At 41.3% G+C, this 16916-nt stretch overlaps 1 protein-coding gene across 2 annotated transcripts in view; it reads left to right on the top strand.

Moving 5' to 3' along the window:
* The window catches only part of ATRN (attractin), a 154940-nt gene that overhangs the window by 77540 nt on the left and 60484 nt on the right, over positions 1-16916 (top strand). For both annotated transcript variants that reach the window (XM_030041414.2, XM_041126062.1), the window contains exons 20-24: positions 5457-5550; positions 6459-6511; positions 8091-8185; positions 8723-8801; positions 9203-9360. In XM_030041414.2, coding sequence (XP_029897274.1) covers positions 5457-5550; positions 6459-6511; positions 8091-8185; positions 8723-8801; positions 9203-9360 — 479 coding nt within the window. The remainder of the gene's footprint in view (positions 1-5456; positions 5551-6458; positions 6512-8090; positions 8186-8722; positions 8802-9202; positions 9361-16916) is intronic.

Raw genomic sequence — 16916 nt, 5'->3', positions numbered from 1 at the left:
TCATTGCACAAGATAAAGATGATTTTTTTTCCCTCTTTTGTAAACTTTAAATGACCATAGTGAAAAATGTGTGCATTTTAGTGTTTGACGATCCTGTTTTGAAAAGAAACAGTGTTAATCCCGATGTCTTGCACAAATTTCTGCTTATCTAAATTCCACCTTCTATTATATTCGGTTAGTGTGTTGTGCATTTATTGTTGTAATTGTCTGCTTCATAAAAGGCTTGCTATATTTCACTGAGGTGAGGAGTTGGCTGGATTTCAGTTGAGGATTAGGTGATCCCTGTTAAAGTTGCATTTTAAGTTTGTAAAGTGCTTTGGAACTCTTTGGCACAAAGAACTTTTTTCAGTTGTAGAAGATCCAGTTAACAAACTGGGGAAAAAATCTTTCTTGAAGGACCAATACGGGTAATACTGAGAAATGAACATGTAAGATTTGAGGTTTTGCACTAGAACCTTGCAACATTATTCTGAATTACTGTGAATTTTGTAGCGTTGTAGCATGGGGAGACCAGTTGTAAACTAGAATCCAGCCGTGGTAAGTGATATGCAGATGTAAGGGAAGGCGCTTCTTGCTCTGAGGAGCTTTAATGGAGTTTAGTTAGGTGGAGTGATATAATTAGATACAGTTATGGAAAAGCTAGAACAGAAATAACATTGTATGGTGTCAGAGTGGTCTCGGTACTTCCATTGAATGAGTGTGGGTGGTTTGGAGGCATCCCAGAAGAAATAAGTGAAGGTAATTAATGAGGGGACATTGAAGACTTTGAGTTGCTCTTTCCAAGTGTAGAGACAATCCAGTAGAAAATACTTGGAAATACATTTAGTATGCTTACTGGAAGTAGCGTCGACCTTTTGGATGAAGATGAGAGTCAGTAGCTGGAGCGTGAACGTCCTGTTTCCTAAAGCAAGAGCAAGTTGGTGATGTTTGAGGCTATGAGGAAGAACCTCCCAGCGGACAGATTTGAGGAGGAGGTGACAAGATCACAGACAGGGTCAAGGCCGCCTTGCTTAGAGAAAAGGGTGTTGCGGTAGCCAGGATATGAAATTACGATAGACAGCACAATGGCACGGGTACAAAGGAGAAGGAGCATCTCTGACATTTCAGAACATTATCTGCGAGATTAAATACTGCTGATATTTGTAAACTCATTTCATGTGAAGATAATTGAAGTGCAGGAAAGAATAAATTGAGACTGAGTTGGTGTCCTGGTTTTAGCTGGGATAGAGTTAATTTTCTTCCTAGTAGCTGGTATAGTGCTGTGTTTTGGATTTAGTATGAGATGAAGGTTGATAACACACTGATGTCTGCAGTTGTTGCTAAGTCGTGTTTATACTAAGTCAAGGATTTTTCAGCTTCTCATGCCCAGCCAGCAAGAAGGCTGGAGGAGCACAAGAAGTTGGGAGGGGACACAGCCAGGGCAGCTGACCCAAACTGGCCAATGGGGTATTCCATAAACTGTGACGTCATGCCCAGTATACAAACTGGGGGGAGTTGGCCTGGGGGGATCGCTGCTCGGGAACTAACTGAGCATCGGTCAGCGAGTGGTGAGCAATTGCATTGTGCATCACTTGTTTTGTATATTCCAATTATTTCATTATTATTGTCATTTTATTATTATTTTCATTTTTATTATTTTCTTCCTTTCTGTCCTATTAAACTGTTCTTAGCTCAACCCACGAGTTTTACTTTTTTCCGATTCTCTCCCCCATCCCACTGGGTGGGGGGTGTAAGTGGGTGGCTGCGTGGTGCTTAGTTGCCAGCTGGGGTTAAACCGCAACAGTTGGCTTGAGAAAATATTTAATTTAACTCTGAGCGTTCAGGTTTAATCATTGGATCACAAACATGCCTTTTGATATTTGTTGCTTTTCTATGCGTGTGGAAATTGAGAGTAAGTTACTTTGGACTCTTTTCGCATGAGGATTGTCCAAAAATAGTTTGTTGTTGAGATAATGAATGATAGACTGAAGTCATCCACGTGCCTGAAAAAGAAATTAGAAAATGTGTTGGGAGACTGTGGAGCAGCATTCATTCGTTATCTGATGAAACTAGTAGCTCATGTCAAAAGTGCTTTGCTCTCAAGTGCTTTGGGCCCAGGTTTTTAATTTGCTGTGATTTAATGCTCTTTACTGTGAAAGCGAAAGAATAAGGGAAGCAGGAAACTGGGCAGAAAGACCGAGGTGGATCAAAAGAGGGAAAGGGAGAGGAAATCATCTGATGTGGTACAGCCAGAGCAACTGCTGGCCATTAGTAATTTTTGCTCGGTGAAAAGGTTTCCAGAGGGGACTTCTTCAGATCAGGAATGGCTGATGGGCAACAGAGCCAACTCCTGCTTTTTCCCTCCTCTGAGCCGTGGTTCCTCCTTCCTTTCCCATTGATGATGTGCTGATGCCACTCTTTTTGTGCATTTCTGTGCCGTGTTGTGTGCCGCTCCGTTTTTAGAGCCCGCGGTGACATCCGTGCTGGAGATGGTTGTTGGTACACTCCATCCTGATGCACAAGCATCCGTGCGTTTGCACACTTAGTGTGAGTCCTTGTACTTTGAGGTGCAGATCTGCAGCGTTAGCCCAATGCTCCCAGCAGCATGGGGACCATAAATATCCTCAAAACGGTAAATATTCAGTGCTGGAAAAAGTGTTGGTGCTTGGTATTTCCCATTCTGCTGAGCCATCAGGAATTTGAGCGACACTGTTGGGATAGCAATATCCTTTCAAACAGGTATGGCTCTGCAGAGCTGGAACTGGTAGCGATGGGATTCAAAAGCCAGGGTGGAATAAGAAGAGTGGACGGAATAAGGCGCCTTTTCCTGCTGCTCTGTGCCACCAGGGCAGGTGAACACTGCTATATTGCTTGTGTTGTCAAATTTTTTTCAAACTGCAGTTATTTCTCTGAAAGAGTTGTTTGCATATCATCATAGGTATTGGTGTTTGCGGAGCTGGGCAGATAATAACTAAATGGTAGGTAAATCACTCCTCAGCGGTTGCTTTTAGGAAGTGTCCAATGTAGAGAAGTGTTAATCGTGAAGGGCAGTAAATGCAGCACATCAAATGTAAAAATAGCTGCAAGGTGCTTTCTCTGCATTCAGGGTTTTTTGAATTTTCTGATTAAAGTTTCACATGAAAATATGCTAGCGGTAGATAAGAAAGTTATTTGCAAGAAAACGGAAGGCCCTATTATACCTGAAATCAGATGGCTGCTGCGGCAGCGCTTCTGAACGCCTCCGTGGAGCGTTTGCTGGTGGCCCACGATGAGCTGCTGGTGCCGTGGTCCTGCCCGCTCCCTCCTCCCAGGGCTGCACGGGGGCTTTGGGGGACGGCTAAAGCACGCGGCGTGGAAAAACGGTGTCGGGCAAGTGAGTTGAGGCAGTTGCCGTTGGTACGTTGGACCGTCACAAATGCAGGAAGAGGAGCAGCGATCCCCGTGACCGTTTCTGAATGAGTCTGTGACCCGTGGCTTGCTAAGGAGGTGGAAGGACGCTCGCTGTAATGGTTTCGTCGTCAGACCATTACCACGCCTCACGGTCAAGAAGCCATTTCCATTAATTTTGGCTTTCTGCTCTAGCATCAGACTCGGGAGGGAAATTTTCATTTTTAGACTCCAGCGAGGGTGTCTAGAACCTTTCGTCAATAGTTCATTTCCCAACTTTGTGGTTGTTTGAAAAGCCACGAGAAAATTTCTCTTTGTGCGTATGCCAGTCCTTTAGTGAATGATCTCCAGTTAAGGGCCTCATAGGAAAATGGATAAATAAATAGACTCTGTTTTAAATAGAGATATTTGAGTGTTCAGTCTTCTTGATAAGCTTGTGGCTAAAGAGCAAGGTGAGGAAGCGTTAATGTTAGTGCTCAGGATACTGTGATCTGTGTCTAAACAACATAAAAATTAGGAGAAATTTCAAATTTCATGTATGTTAATGAATATTGATCAAATTTCACTTTGCTTACCATTTGGAAAGCATAAGGAAGGAAGTACAAGACATTCTCAATTGTATTAAGAATTTTTTTTTTAAAGTGCCACTAATGAGAGGTGTGTTTGCTTCACAGATTACAATTATTTTGTCAAATCTTCATACAGTCTACTTCTTCCAACAATAGGCCTTTGTGCTGCTTCATATTTTGTTCCGTGTTGCTGCTAGGATACCACTCATCCACATCTAAGAAGCACAATTAAGTGTCCCAGATACAGTATAGCTTCTGTTACGTGCCAATATAAAGAAGACATCAAAAGGATTCATAAAATAAGGTCCAAGGCTTGCAAGGATGTTCTGGATGGGGACTTCATGTCTAAGAATCTGCTGGTACATTGAGTGGCACATGTCTTCTTAATGAGAAGGCATATGTCTTCCTAACGAGAAGGCACCAGCCGTTAAAGCATACGACTTCCAGCAAGCTCAGGGACCGCAAATGAGGGATCTTCTCTTTGTGTACTTTTTCCTTTCTTACATTGTACACTCTCCCATGCACAGCTCCAGATGAACGCACCTTCCCATTCATTGGTAGAACGACTTCTAAAAGGCACCTACCTTCTGGGGAAAGTTATTATATCCATTCTTCTAGTTATAGTGAACGTTATATCAAAGACAACTGCCTGTGTTGGTTTTGGTTTTGTTTGTTATTTTGGTTTCAGGGTTTTTTTACATTTTCCTTCTCTACTTCGTTATGCGTAAAGGTCTAAAAGTATGTCAACGTTAGCATTTTAATTTGAATCGGGAGCATTCTTTTGAAGCAAACCTCCCGTACATCCCCGCTGTCATACCTCGGTTTGCATCTCGAGCAGGCTCACCGTATATGAGCTGGTCTATTCTGGGCATGCCACAAATCTGATGTAGTCTAGGGGCGCGCTGATTTGGTTCACCACGACTCGGTGGCGTTCAGCTCGTGAGACCAAGCTAAAGCTATTTTAAAATATATTGGGGCATGTGCCCCTGACCACTTACCATCATATTCTTAGCACCAGCCGTTTTCCACTGTGGATGCACTGACATTGTTGATAATGACATTATTTTCTCAAAGGGTATTTATTTCTAGAAGCAGCCCTAAAAGCACCATGAGCTTTGTTTTCCTTGCAAAAAGTCTTCTCTCAGGAGTTTTGAGTTTGACTGGAATGTGTTAGCAAGCCCCGAAGTATCCCAAATACTGTGTTTTTCTTACCAGTTACGATATCCCAATGCTGTCTAACAACAAGAGAGGAAGTTAAATTTTTGAGGCTAAAAAGCACAGTCTGATCATGATTTCATACAAAACACCAGTCCCGGAGCCTGCACTCACTCCATTTCGATGCACGATTCTATTTTTGGCTGCCTTCTGTATCACAAAGAAACCAAAGAGCACCAAATGGGTTTTCATATGCACTTTAATTGTTGATGTATCGCAGTTTGGCAACTAAAGGACTTAATTGCTGTCAAATCTGTTTCTCTTGCTTCATTCAACATTGCATCTTTTTCCCCCTCTGCTCAACAGCTTGCAAGTGCAATGGCCACGCGTCTGTCTGTAACACAAATACAGGGAAATGTTTCTGCACCACCAAGGGAATAAAAGGAGACGAGTGTCAACTGTGAGTTTCTTTCACTTTGTTTTTTGAAATCAAAAGGCTGTGCACATACCGGCATGGAACCCCTACATTTTTTAATGATTGTATTTATGACGTCTCTGCTCATCTCTTCCTGCTGACGGTTGACTAACTTCATTGACGGTGCAGCCAGCCGTGCTTCCCCTGGGGGATAACATGAACAAAATGATTTCCTGAAGATTTCCTTTTTTAAGAATATTTCAACTGGGAATGTCATGCAGAAGGGATGGGATATGAAAAAATAATGCCCCCACCCCCAAACTATACATACCACTTTGTTTTATCCCTCAATAGTTTCTTTTTAATTGGTAGATTTTTACTGTCTGTGCATTCTGATGCTGTTCTGGGGGAGTGTAAATATATCTGAAATAAGACTTTGACATTCAAGCATTTTAATGGAGCATTTTCAGAGCAACAAATTTGCTGGAGGTTTCTCTGTAACATAACAGAAATGCTTTTAGTGTAATGTTAGTGGAAATAATTTCATTCCAAATAATTTCATTGCCAGGTCCATTTTTAAAGTGTTGCTCACATGGGTAAACATTTATAGGACTACATCCTGGAATAGCCGTAAAAGTAAATGGAAACTTTAGGTTTTGACTGTAGTAATCCAGTTCCTTGCATTGTGAAGAGCTAATAAATACATTTCAAGTGAAGTGGATGCAAAGGTTAATATCCAGAATTTTATATTTCATTTTTACTGTGTACTAGTTTGACTTGCAGGGATCGTGGACTTTCTTCAGCAGCCCAGTATAGCTCAGGCATCCATCTGGTTTTTTTTAATTGCGTACCATTATCGGCACAGGTGGTGTTTTCTGATTTTTAGTGGCTGGGAATAAACGGAGCTGAAAAAAACAAATCCATTTATTAAAAAAAATACGTGTTCTTTTTAGGTGTGAAGTCGAAAACAGATATCAGGGAAATCCACTTAAAGGAACGTGTTACTGTGAGTACTCTTGGGATTTTGTTTGGAGATAAAAAATGTGTTTGAAGTTTAAAATACCTTATTTAAAACTAGTTTTGGTTGTCTCAACACCTGTTTAAAACACAGGGGATTAGGGGAAGGACTAAAAAGTTTTAAAAAACTTCAGTTTTCACAAAAGTATTGTTTAAAGAGAATGAAAATACTTTTCTTGATAAGGTCTGTGTGATGATTGGACCTTTCAGAACAAACTTCTGAACGTTTTTTCGCAAGACTGAAATATAATCTGGTCTTCTGGAGAACACTCTAAAATATATACCTAATAAGTCAAAACCAAAGCATCTCTTTAGAATTTTTGTAAGTGCAAAATACTATTTTTCTTAAAATTCTTTTCCATGTTAGAATGGCTCAGGTTTCAAAATTGCCACATTTCCTCTGAAATGAACAGTTGGATTCCCGTGCAATTCAAGAAGATACTTTGCCAAGATTCAGATTACTTAATGGAAACTCTCCAGCTTCTATTTGCAAATATTAGCAATCAGCACACTGGCAGGCACGGATAGATGTAATCTTAAATTACATAAAGATGCGAGTCTCAAATAGTATTTTTGTGCAACACAGAAATTATCAACATGCTGTATTTAGCAAATTTGATTTCTGCTTGCTTAGCCAGCCAAGGGCACTGATGGCTTCTCGTGACAGTCTCTTTGCAAGGATGACCTAATTCATTGCTGCCAATGACAGGAGTGGTCAAGTGGGCAAAAAGGGGAAAAAGACAGAACTTTACAACTCTTACAGAAACAACCTCGTGCTATACAGATTCAGTCTCACTTGGTTTTCTTCCTTGAAAATTTCTGTCTTGCTGCTTCATAGGAGTTGTGGGTAGATGTCAGAAGGTTCTCTAGCTCGTGTCTATCCAACAGGGCATCTCCAGGAGGCAGTAAGAGAAAAACAACACCTGGCGTATAGCTTCATATTTATTCTTGCTTGGAATATCTCTGCGTGGGCTCGGGAATACGTACAAGTCATAATGCTGCGTTTTAATAAAAGGATACTGGGACTGGTGGATGTATGCCCAAAACTGGCTGGGCACTCTTGATTAACAGAGGGGTGATAGCCCAGCCCTAGGCAGACGAGAGCGTAGGAGGGCATACAGGCAGGCCAAAAACTGGTCCTGGCATGCCTGGACATGATGTGACCCAGAGTAGGATGGCAGCTGGGTCCATGAGCAAGTAGCTGCTCCGTAGAAATCCTCCCTGTACAGTCCACTGATGTACAGAAACTTTGCGTGCGTGGAACTGAGTCCCCTCCCAAGTGGGGATTATACAGTCTATTTTGTTTTGCTAGTATTCCCTTAGCATGTGGAGGTATTGCAGTATGGAAACAGTAAATGTCTTGGCATGTTTTTTACAATTTATAGGTATGAACAGTCATTTAGAATAAGGCTGGAGGCTATTGCTTGGAAAATGTAAGCAGACTCTCTTTCCCCTTTAGACTCAAAAAGCGTTTTTTGTCCCTTTTGTGGGGGATCATCGTGCCTTGCTTTGCAGAAGTTTGTTCTGTTCCAAGACATGGGATAACTTTCTCCGTGCATTCCTTACAGATACTCTTCTCATTGACTATCAGTTCACCTTCAGTCTTTCTCAAGAGGATGATCGCTATTACACAGCAATCAACTTTGTAGCAACACCCGAAGAGGTAAGTTTTCTACTTTCCCTTTAAACTTCATCCTTGGGATATACGTTTGTCATGTCTTGACCGTGGAGGTGATGAACTGTTACAGTTCTGCAAGTCTCCAGATGTAGTCTCTTAACATAACATGTACGTCGAGCTCCACAGAGCAACCAGAGCTTTTTGAGCTTGGCTTGGCCATGCAGTTTCAAATCTTCATGGTAAAATTTCATAAGGAACCACAGCTGAGTCTTCACGGTTGTTTGAACTACTTCCGAGCAACTCTAGTTTTGCTTGTTGTTCACCCAATACATTATGTCTCTATTCTTCCTGTTTTATTCTATGCACGTGACTTGTTTTATTCTTTATTATGCTTTCCTTGGGGAAGAGAATGCTGCTTTCAGAAAACGTAAATAGCTTTATGTTTGATGTATTTGTTTCATGTAAATAACAAATTCCAAGATTATTTTATTTTTCAGTGAAGATTTGCTAGGAAAATTTTTACAGTACAGTAAAATTGTTATCGTAAAAATGGGTTTTATTTTTTTTTTTTCCCCCCCCAAGCAAAACAGAGACCTGGACATGTTTATCAATGCATCTAAAAACTTCAACCTCAACATTACTTGGTCCACAAGTTTTGCAGGTAAAATGAGCATGATCTGAGTTTCTTGGTAGCTTGTTTCCGTTAGCAGTTTTCAACAAATGCAAATTTAATTGGGGCAACTTTTTTTTTAGCCTATGAACTTGTTCTGTAATGTTTTTAAATGTGAGGCCTGGGGGGCAGAAGTAAAATATTAAAAAGAACTATGTTTTTCTATCATAATAGTGTATTTTGGAAACATAGAAGGTGCAAATTTGATTCTTAGTAATGCAATATTTTGGCATACAGTGATTTCGATAATGCAATGCTGCTTAAAATAGTAGCGTTCAGATGAATAGTTAATTTTGTAACATAAAAATTCAGAAGGCTTCGCCCTTTTTGTTTGCCACTTAAAATGTGCATTGAAACATCTTTTCTTGCTACTTTTCAACGTTCGAAAACAGCTGGCACGCAGGCTGGGGAGGAAATTCCAGTTGTTTCAAGAACCAATATAAAAGAATACAAGGACAGTTTCTCCAATGAGAAATTTGATTTCCGCAACAATCCAAACATCACTTTCTTCGTTTATGTCAGCAATTTCACCTGGCCGATAAAAATACAGGTAGGAGCTGTTAACGTGTGTATAATTATTTAAAAGTACGTTTTTTGTTTCGCTCAAGCAATGTGGCAGCTGAGTGCTTTGTGTTGTCCAAGCTGAACCGGCTCTCAATATAATCCTGCAGCAGACAAAGGGTTTGAGGTTCCTGATTAAGAGCAAAAAGGTGCGTCATCTTCTGATGTTGCCTCAGCCCAGTGGATCTAAAAATGTGCAGTGAAATAAAGTGGGTTGTTCGCTTATTAACAGGGCTATGTTCTAATGAGGTCTCTGACTTTAAATGCGCAGATAGCGATGTTGAAGAAAACAAACACTCATATAGCCAAAAACCAAGCCCGGAGTGAGAAAACAGAAATGGTCTTTGTGTTTCTTTTTAATGTCTAGTTCTCAAAAGGCACAGCTCGAGGGCCATCCCTCTTTCTCCTTGCGCTGCCCAAGACCGGTGGTACCTGCAGAATAAGATGAAGCTCATTCTTTCCCTTAATTCAGTGCAGTCAGTTAACACACACGTTGCCTCAGGTGTCAGACTGACTATGATGACAAGGCTAGTGCTGAAGAAGCAGTGGATGAAGCTTGGTGGGTCATGAAAACGCTCATAGATCACAGACTGCAATCACAGACACTCTGCAACTGCTGTGGCAGCTAATAATTCAGAGAAGCCTTGGCCACCTTCTGGCTGTGGGCTAAGTCAACTATCAACCCACAGTGTACTCAGAGTGACACAGGTGCCCGTTGAAGGACAAAAGTACTTCTAGGTGTGGAACAGAGATCTCAAACAAGGCTCTGTATATTTGAATTCTGCCTTGTTTAAGAAGCTTGGTCAAATGTGGGAACCCCGATTCTTCCATCTTCACCTTTATTCAACCAATTATTATGTGAAAGCTGACAACTTCACATTAATTTACTTGATATTTGAGACATATCAGTCACACAAACTCACCGTAGGGGTCACTTCCAACAAAGATAACCCGCATGATAATATCGAGCAAGGAAATGAGGTCCACCTGGAAAAAAGGTCCTTAAGGTATAGTGATATTTTTCAAGGTATTTCCTGAACTTGTAAAAAAATATTATGAATAATTGTGAGATGTCTGCATCACCTTTTGGTAAAGATGGTGCGTTTTAAGTACTCGGGGAAACTTTGTCTTGTTGATTGCAGACTGGTAGATTTGATAGGCTGACTTTGGACTGCATTTTGGTTCTTTTTAATATCGCTTACAATATTGGTAATCATTTTCCATCTGGAGAGTTTTTACTTTACAAATTGGTAAAGTCTTAGTTCATTGTGGAGTCCTAACTATTAGATATGGAGGAGTTTGCAAGAGCTGTAAGGTGAAACCTTTTTGTCATTGGATGCTCAAGCAGCAGGTACTAAGCCTCATTGTTTTCATTTAAGAAAAGTACTGCTTTCAGTAGAGAAAGAAACATCCTGCGTACAAAGGTGGGCACTTCTGTAATGGTTTATTTAAATATTCAGGCTTCTCTTTTATCAAATTGGTAATCACGGGAGTCAGGAAAAAAAAAGTATTTTATTTAACTTACAGGTTATGTTGGCTGATAGTTTACTTGCCATAATCAGTGCTGCACTGTACCTTACCTTGATTTATTTATTTGCTATTTCTTGATGTAGAACTGTGTGTTAGGACTTTGTAGATGTTTAAGAACAGTGCCGTCTCCTGTTTCTTAAGCTCTCCTGTGTTTACTCCGGTCTCCACCCTACCTGCACTTGTGGTGAATTTCTGCTAGCTTTCCCTATGCCGATGTTGTCCTTGAGCTTAAATGTCCCCTCCATCTTCTTTGGCAGCTGGTTCTCCTGCTTTCCCTGGATGAATTTGGACAGGTCACATCCTCTTTCAGCCTTTAGTGTTTGTTTGTTGGCTTAAGCAAGACAAACCCTTATCATCTTGTCCTGTGAAACAGGTTATTCAGGTTCAGTTGTCTCATTTGTTTTTCCTCTGCACTCCCTTGTCTTCATCTTACTTGCACAGTTTTGGTCAGCCATGGGTAAGGTCATGGAGATCAGGTCTCACCATTGCTATGTACAGCAGTATCTCTAGGTTCTTTATGGACGTTTCTAGGTCCTTTTATGGCAGTATTTTGCTTTCCTCATTCTCATGGCTGCAGCAATTAATAGTCCTTATTCATTTTAATATGGACTAATACACCCTGTTCTTTCACAGCATTGGTTTCCAACTGATGAGCTCCCAGTCTTGATAACAAACATTCTTCTCGGTCCCTAATAGCATCGTGAAATGTTATCCCGCTGCTGTTACTGGATAACGTTGCCGGTCCTGAAGATCATCTAGTTGTTCTTCTGTGTGGTTCTTTTCCATATTTTTATTGATGATCCCCTTCAACTTTGTCAGCAGATTGTGACATTAGCACACTTTCTTTTTGGGTCTGTGTCACTAATGAATATATCAGTCAAAGTCTGTCCAAATGCCATCCTTGAACTAACTTCTGTCCTCTTTAACCACTATGATGTTTGAAATAATCTTCACCACCTTTATCTCGCCCAGGAATTTCCAGTGTATTGATATCCATAATGAAATTTGGATTAGCTCAGCTGTACTGCTTAGGTCTATACAACTAATTGTTTTTACAGACAGAAAATAGTGGGCTGGCATAGCACAGATTACTTTTGTCAGCTCTACTGCTTGTTGATTTCAGTTTTTCATTTACTACTTAAGTTCTTTTATTCAAAACTTGTCCTGAAACTTTGCATGCTATTGAGGTTTTGGAAGCGTGAATGTCTAGATTGTCCCTCCTCCTCTAAATCCATTTTAAATTTTCCATAGTGCCATGCTCGGCTGGTAGATTGCTTTAACAGCCTTGCTACCAGAGGTGTTATTTCATGTGCCATTTCTTTTGGAGTGCTGGAATGCACGCTGTCTGCTTTCAGTGACTTTGAACACGTTGAAACATTGGAGTTTTTCTCCACCTTGGTTGTGTATCTTTTTAGAACCTTGTTCCCATTAGACACCTTGCCTTGCACCTATGTTCAGTGTCCTTGTCCTTAATGAAAACTCTAATTTAGTTTTAGGGATGTAGCTGATTGGTTTTAATCTCTTGCCTATCCTTAAGCATACCCTCTTCCCTTTCCCTTTCTGGTCTCCGTTACTTGTATGGCTGAAACATCTCTTGCTATTGTGTTTAATGTTTGCTGGGGTCTAGCACAGCTTGACATTTGGCAGTTCTTATTTTATCTCTGTACTACTTGCTGGCTTCTAAGATGTTGCTAATGAATCCTTTCCTCTCCATAATATGTAGACTCTTTAATTGTTCCTAATGTCCTTTTTGAGGTTAGTTCTGAGGATACGGCTTTCAAATAGTTTTGCATCTTTGACCTGAGAGAAATACTTAGATGGCTGCTTTCCCATTCCTTACTTCCTTAGTCCACTTGATTTTACTGTCTTACTCAATTTCTCATCGTTAAAAAGAGTGAACTTTGATTCTCCTACACTTGCCTCGTTTTATCCTTAATTTAATATGAATGTGCTTGTGTGCACTCAATCCAAGGTAATTATATATCACCAACTCTTCTTAATGTCCTTGTTACTCACCAAAACAAAGTCTAAAATAGCATCAGCTCTTATTGGTTGAGAGACTTTTGTGAAGAAGTCTGGCAGCGATACTGCATCCAGGAATATGTGGTCCTTACTATTTCAATTAGCATGTTCTTCAGTTCATATCTACGGAACTTTTTTCCCCAAACTGATGTTTTTCTGTCACCTTTCTCCGAATACCTATTGGTGTTGAACGTCTCAGTCCTTTCTCATGCTTGCAATAGCAGTTCTTCGTTACTTTGTCGTGGCTTTGTCATCGTTCTCCAATAAGCCCACCTGCACCTCCTTTTGCTGGAGTTCTCATCGTAGCTCAACACAGCATTCCTCCCTCCTTTCTCCCAGCAACCCAGCAGCATTGCTCATCTGAGTGTGAGATAAAACCAGTTTTCTTCTGCATCCTTTAACAACCGTTGGAGAGTCAAGTCTGCATTTTGCATTTTTTTAATTTGACAAAGAGCATGGTCTTCTTCACCGAATCCCAGAGTGGTTGAGATTGCAAGGAACCTCTGGAGGCCATCTGGTCCAACCTCCTGCTCAAACAGGGTCACCTAGAGCTGGCTGCCAAGGTCCATGTCCAGGCAGCTTTTGAATATCTCCAAGGATGAAGACTCCACAACCTCCCTGGACAGCCTGTGCCAGTGCTCAGTCACCCTCACACTCAAAATCTGTTTCCTGAGGTTCAGAGGGACCCTCCTGTGTTTCAGTGTGTGCCCACTGCCCCTTGTCCCGTCACTGGGCACACTGGGAAGAGCCTGGCTCTGTCCTCTTTGCATCCTCCCTTCAGGTATTTATAGACATTGATGAGACCCCCCTGAGCCTTCTCTTCTCCACGCTGAACAGTCCCAGCTCTCTCAGCCTTTCCTCCCAGCAGAGATGTTCCAGTCCCTTTGCTGGACTTTCTCCAGTATGTCCACATCTCTCTTGTACTGGGGAGCCCAGCGCTGCACACAGTGCTCCAAGTATGGCCTCACCAGTGCTGAGTAGATGGGGAAGGATCACCTTTCTCGACCTGCTGGCAATATTTTGTCTAACGCAGCCGTTGCATGGTAAGCAAATACCATTGGTGGTCTTTGTGGCAAGGGCACGTTTCTGGCTCACGTTCAGTTTGGTGTCCACCAGGACCCCCAGGGCCTTTCCTGCCAAGCTGTTTTCCAGCTGACTGGCCCCCAGTACATACTGGTGCCTGGGGTTGTTCCTCCCCAGGGGCAGGACTTTGCACTTCTCCCTGTTGAACTTCATGAGGTTCCTGTTGGCCCATTTCTCCAGCGTGGTGAGGTCCCTCTGGATGGCAGCACGACCCTCTGGAGTATCAGCCACTCCTCCCTGTTTGACATTGCCTGCAAACTTGCTGGGGGTACACTCTGCTGCATCATCCAGATCATTAATGAAAATAGGATCAGACCCAATATTGACCCCTGGGATATACCACTAGTTACTGGCTTCCAACTAGACGTCATGCCACTGGTCACCACTCCCTGGGCCCAACCATTTGACCGGTTTTCAATCCACCTCACTCTGTCCTCGTCTTAGCCCATATTTGCTAGGTTTAGCCTTGTGAGGGATGTCATGTCTCCTTCATAAAGAGCCTGTAGCCATGTAGATCTGCTTTTGCCTGGTATCACACTGTACTTTCAGTCCATTCACCATCTGGTGTGACTGTGCTGTCAAATTTGATGCCACATGAAAGCTTTTCCACACTGGATGCTAAGACACTCGTACGGTTTGACACTACGCTTCTAACATTACTCAGGGGTACTGCTTTACTCTAACTAATTTATTTTCCCTCCTCACCATCCTGATAATTTTTTTCAGAGCAGTTGTTGAGTAGGAGATGGTATTATGAAAAGTAATGGTTCCTTAGAGGAAAAACTAGAGAAAAGTCAGTAAAAAAGTATGATTTGTCTCCGGGACTCACTGTGTCCTTTCAGGTCTTGTGCAATCTTCCACGGTGGATTGAGCTGCCCTCAATTGCCCTTAATTGCAGTCTGTGTTTCTACCTGTCTTTTCTGTACCTCTTTCCTATTTGCTTTGCCTATTTTTTTCCTTTTTTTGTAAAGTCTTGGCTCTCTGTAGAAGTTTATCTTCAATAAGATAAAATACAAGATAACTCAAGGTATGGATTTTTGTGACAAAGACTTCCTACCAGTCAGTCCTTGACTGGGGTTCACTACAAGATTTAAAATGGAGCCATGGGGTAACTTCTCACTTCTTGACCTCTCTGCTTTCCTGACCGCTCCTTCAGCACTCACCCCCGACTCCTTTCGTCTCGACTCATTAATTAAAACTACGTGTTGCAGTATGGCCAGGATGCAAACTGTTTTTCTTATCTCAGAGACTGCCTCCTACAGTTCTGCTCATTGCAGTTCCACTATTAAACTTTTTGTAGCTACAGAATATGTTTCAATTTCCCTTTTGAAATTGGAGTGTTTTTAATGTAGGAAGTATGATGAAGTCAGTGAAACTCCGCTACTGCCAGACTGCTGGAAAACATTCTCTCTTTGTGTGTGTGTGTGTGTCACCTTGCAGCTTATGCGTGTGTTTGGTCGGTTCCTGTGCAGTGCAGCATGTCCAGCCAGGATTTTGAGGGTTTTTTTATTTGTTTGGATATCATAATAAACAGTCATTGTATGTACGCTCTTTTATCCTGGCTTATTTTCAATTTAGATACAGTAGGTGTATTAAACAAAGTGTTTATGTGTATATAAAATCTTGAAACAGAGAACTTCAGAAATGTACAGTCTCTACTGCAGAGCAAGTCATCTACAATCCCTGTTATTATTTTTTTAAATATTAGAAGCTTTATTCTGAGGTCCTTGATTGAAATCTGTCTCTCTTTCCCTCTCTTCTTGCCTGTTAAAATCTAGACTTGGAGAGTATAAATGCTCTTTTGTGTTAGAGATAGTCGTGTCCCTGCCAATGCTGAATTCTGGCTTTTTTTCCTTCTTGCTCCACCTCTCTTCATAACCACTTCACTTCGGGGGGGTGGGGGGGTTGTGAAGTATATTGGTTTAGGATGTCTTTCCCTGCCTGCTTTAATGACTTGAAAAGATTATTTTGTGAAAGAACTACAGCTGCAAAATGCAGAAAGCCTTCAAACTACAGCAATCTGCTTCCTAATACCTCCTGTCTGAGTGGTTTCCGAGTATGAAAGCTACGTTGCGGCGTTCACTTAAAACCTTAGCTTGCCAAGCTTTCTTGAAAACCCAGGTAAGGTCTTGTCGAAAACATCTCGATATTTCCATTCTCTCTGCTTTGCAGCTCCTCTCTGTTAACAAACTTTGTCTGGCACGGCCACGGTGACTTTATAAGCGCTGTGCAAACCCCAGCTGTTGAGCTTTTTCTCTTTTGCTTGGAAAGCACTGCCCTAAATATTCCTAATCTTCCACCAAACTGAGTGTGCACCCTTTAGAAAAGGACGTTAGTGGATGTTGTTAGGGTTGATGTTTTTCTGTAGTCATGTAAATGCAATATGATCTTTTTCCCCACTGTTTTTTCCTGTTTTCTTAATCTTTGTTGTAAGTTTGCTTTGTTTTTCTTTCAAAATATATCTCACATTAGAAAAGAGCTATAGAATACAAATAATCAGCTATATTAAAGTAAGGAGCAAGGAAATTCAATGCAGAAACTTTCAGAGGACTTCTTTTCATGGGTTCCAATCCAGGCAAAAGTCAGCTCACTCAGAGGTGAAACTTCAGTTCTGGAGCTGACAAGTAGTTAATGGGGAGAATTTGAAACTCTCTTTGATACTTGGGTAAATGTCAGCAGTTTTTAACAACGTTTAAACTACCATGTATTTACCTGGAGCAGATCCCAGCGAGTCCCTCTCCTGAATGCACAGGGGGTGAAAATTAGAGTTGCTAATACAGCTAGCTTCAGCCCCTTCTTTTTAAAGGCTGTAAGCTTTCTGCTCCATTACAGCTTACTGTTGAAGGTGTTTTCTGCCACTCACTAAATATAAACTTGTGTTCTTGTCTTGTTTCATGCCCAAACTATTGT

Source organism: Aquila chrysaetos, chromosome 1 (assembly GCF_900496995.4).
Source record: "Aquila chrysaetos chrysaetos chromosome 1, bAquChr1.4, whole genome shotgun sequence".
In the NCBI taxonomy this organism is placed as follows: domain Eukaryota; kingdom Metazoa; phylum Chordata; class Aves; order Accipitriformes; family Accipitridae; genus Aquila; species Aquila chrysaetos.
This window is presented reverse-complemented; position numbering and strand designations above follow the sequence as displayed.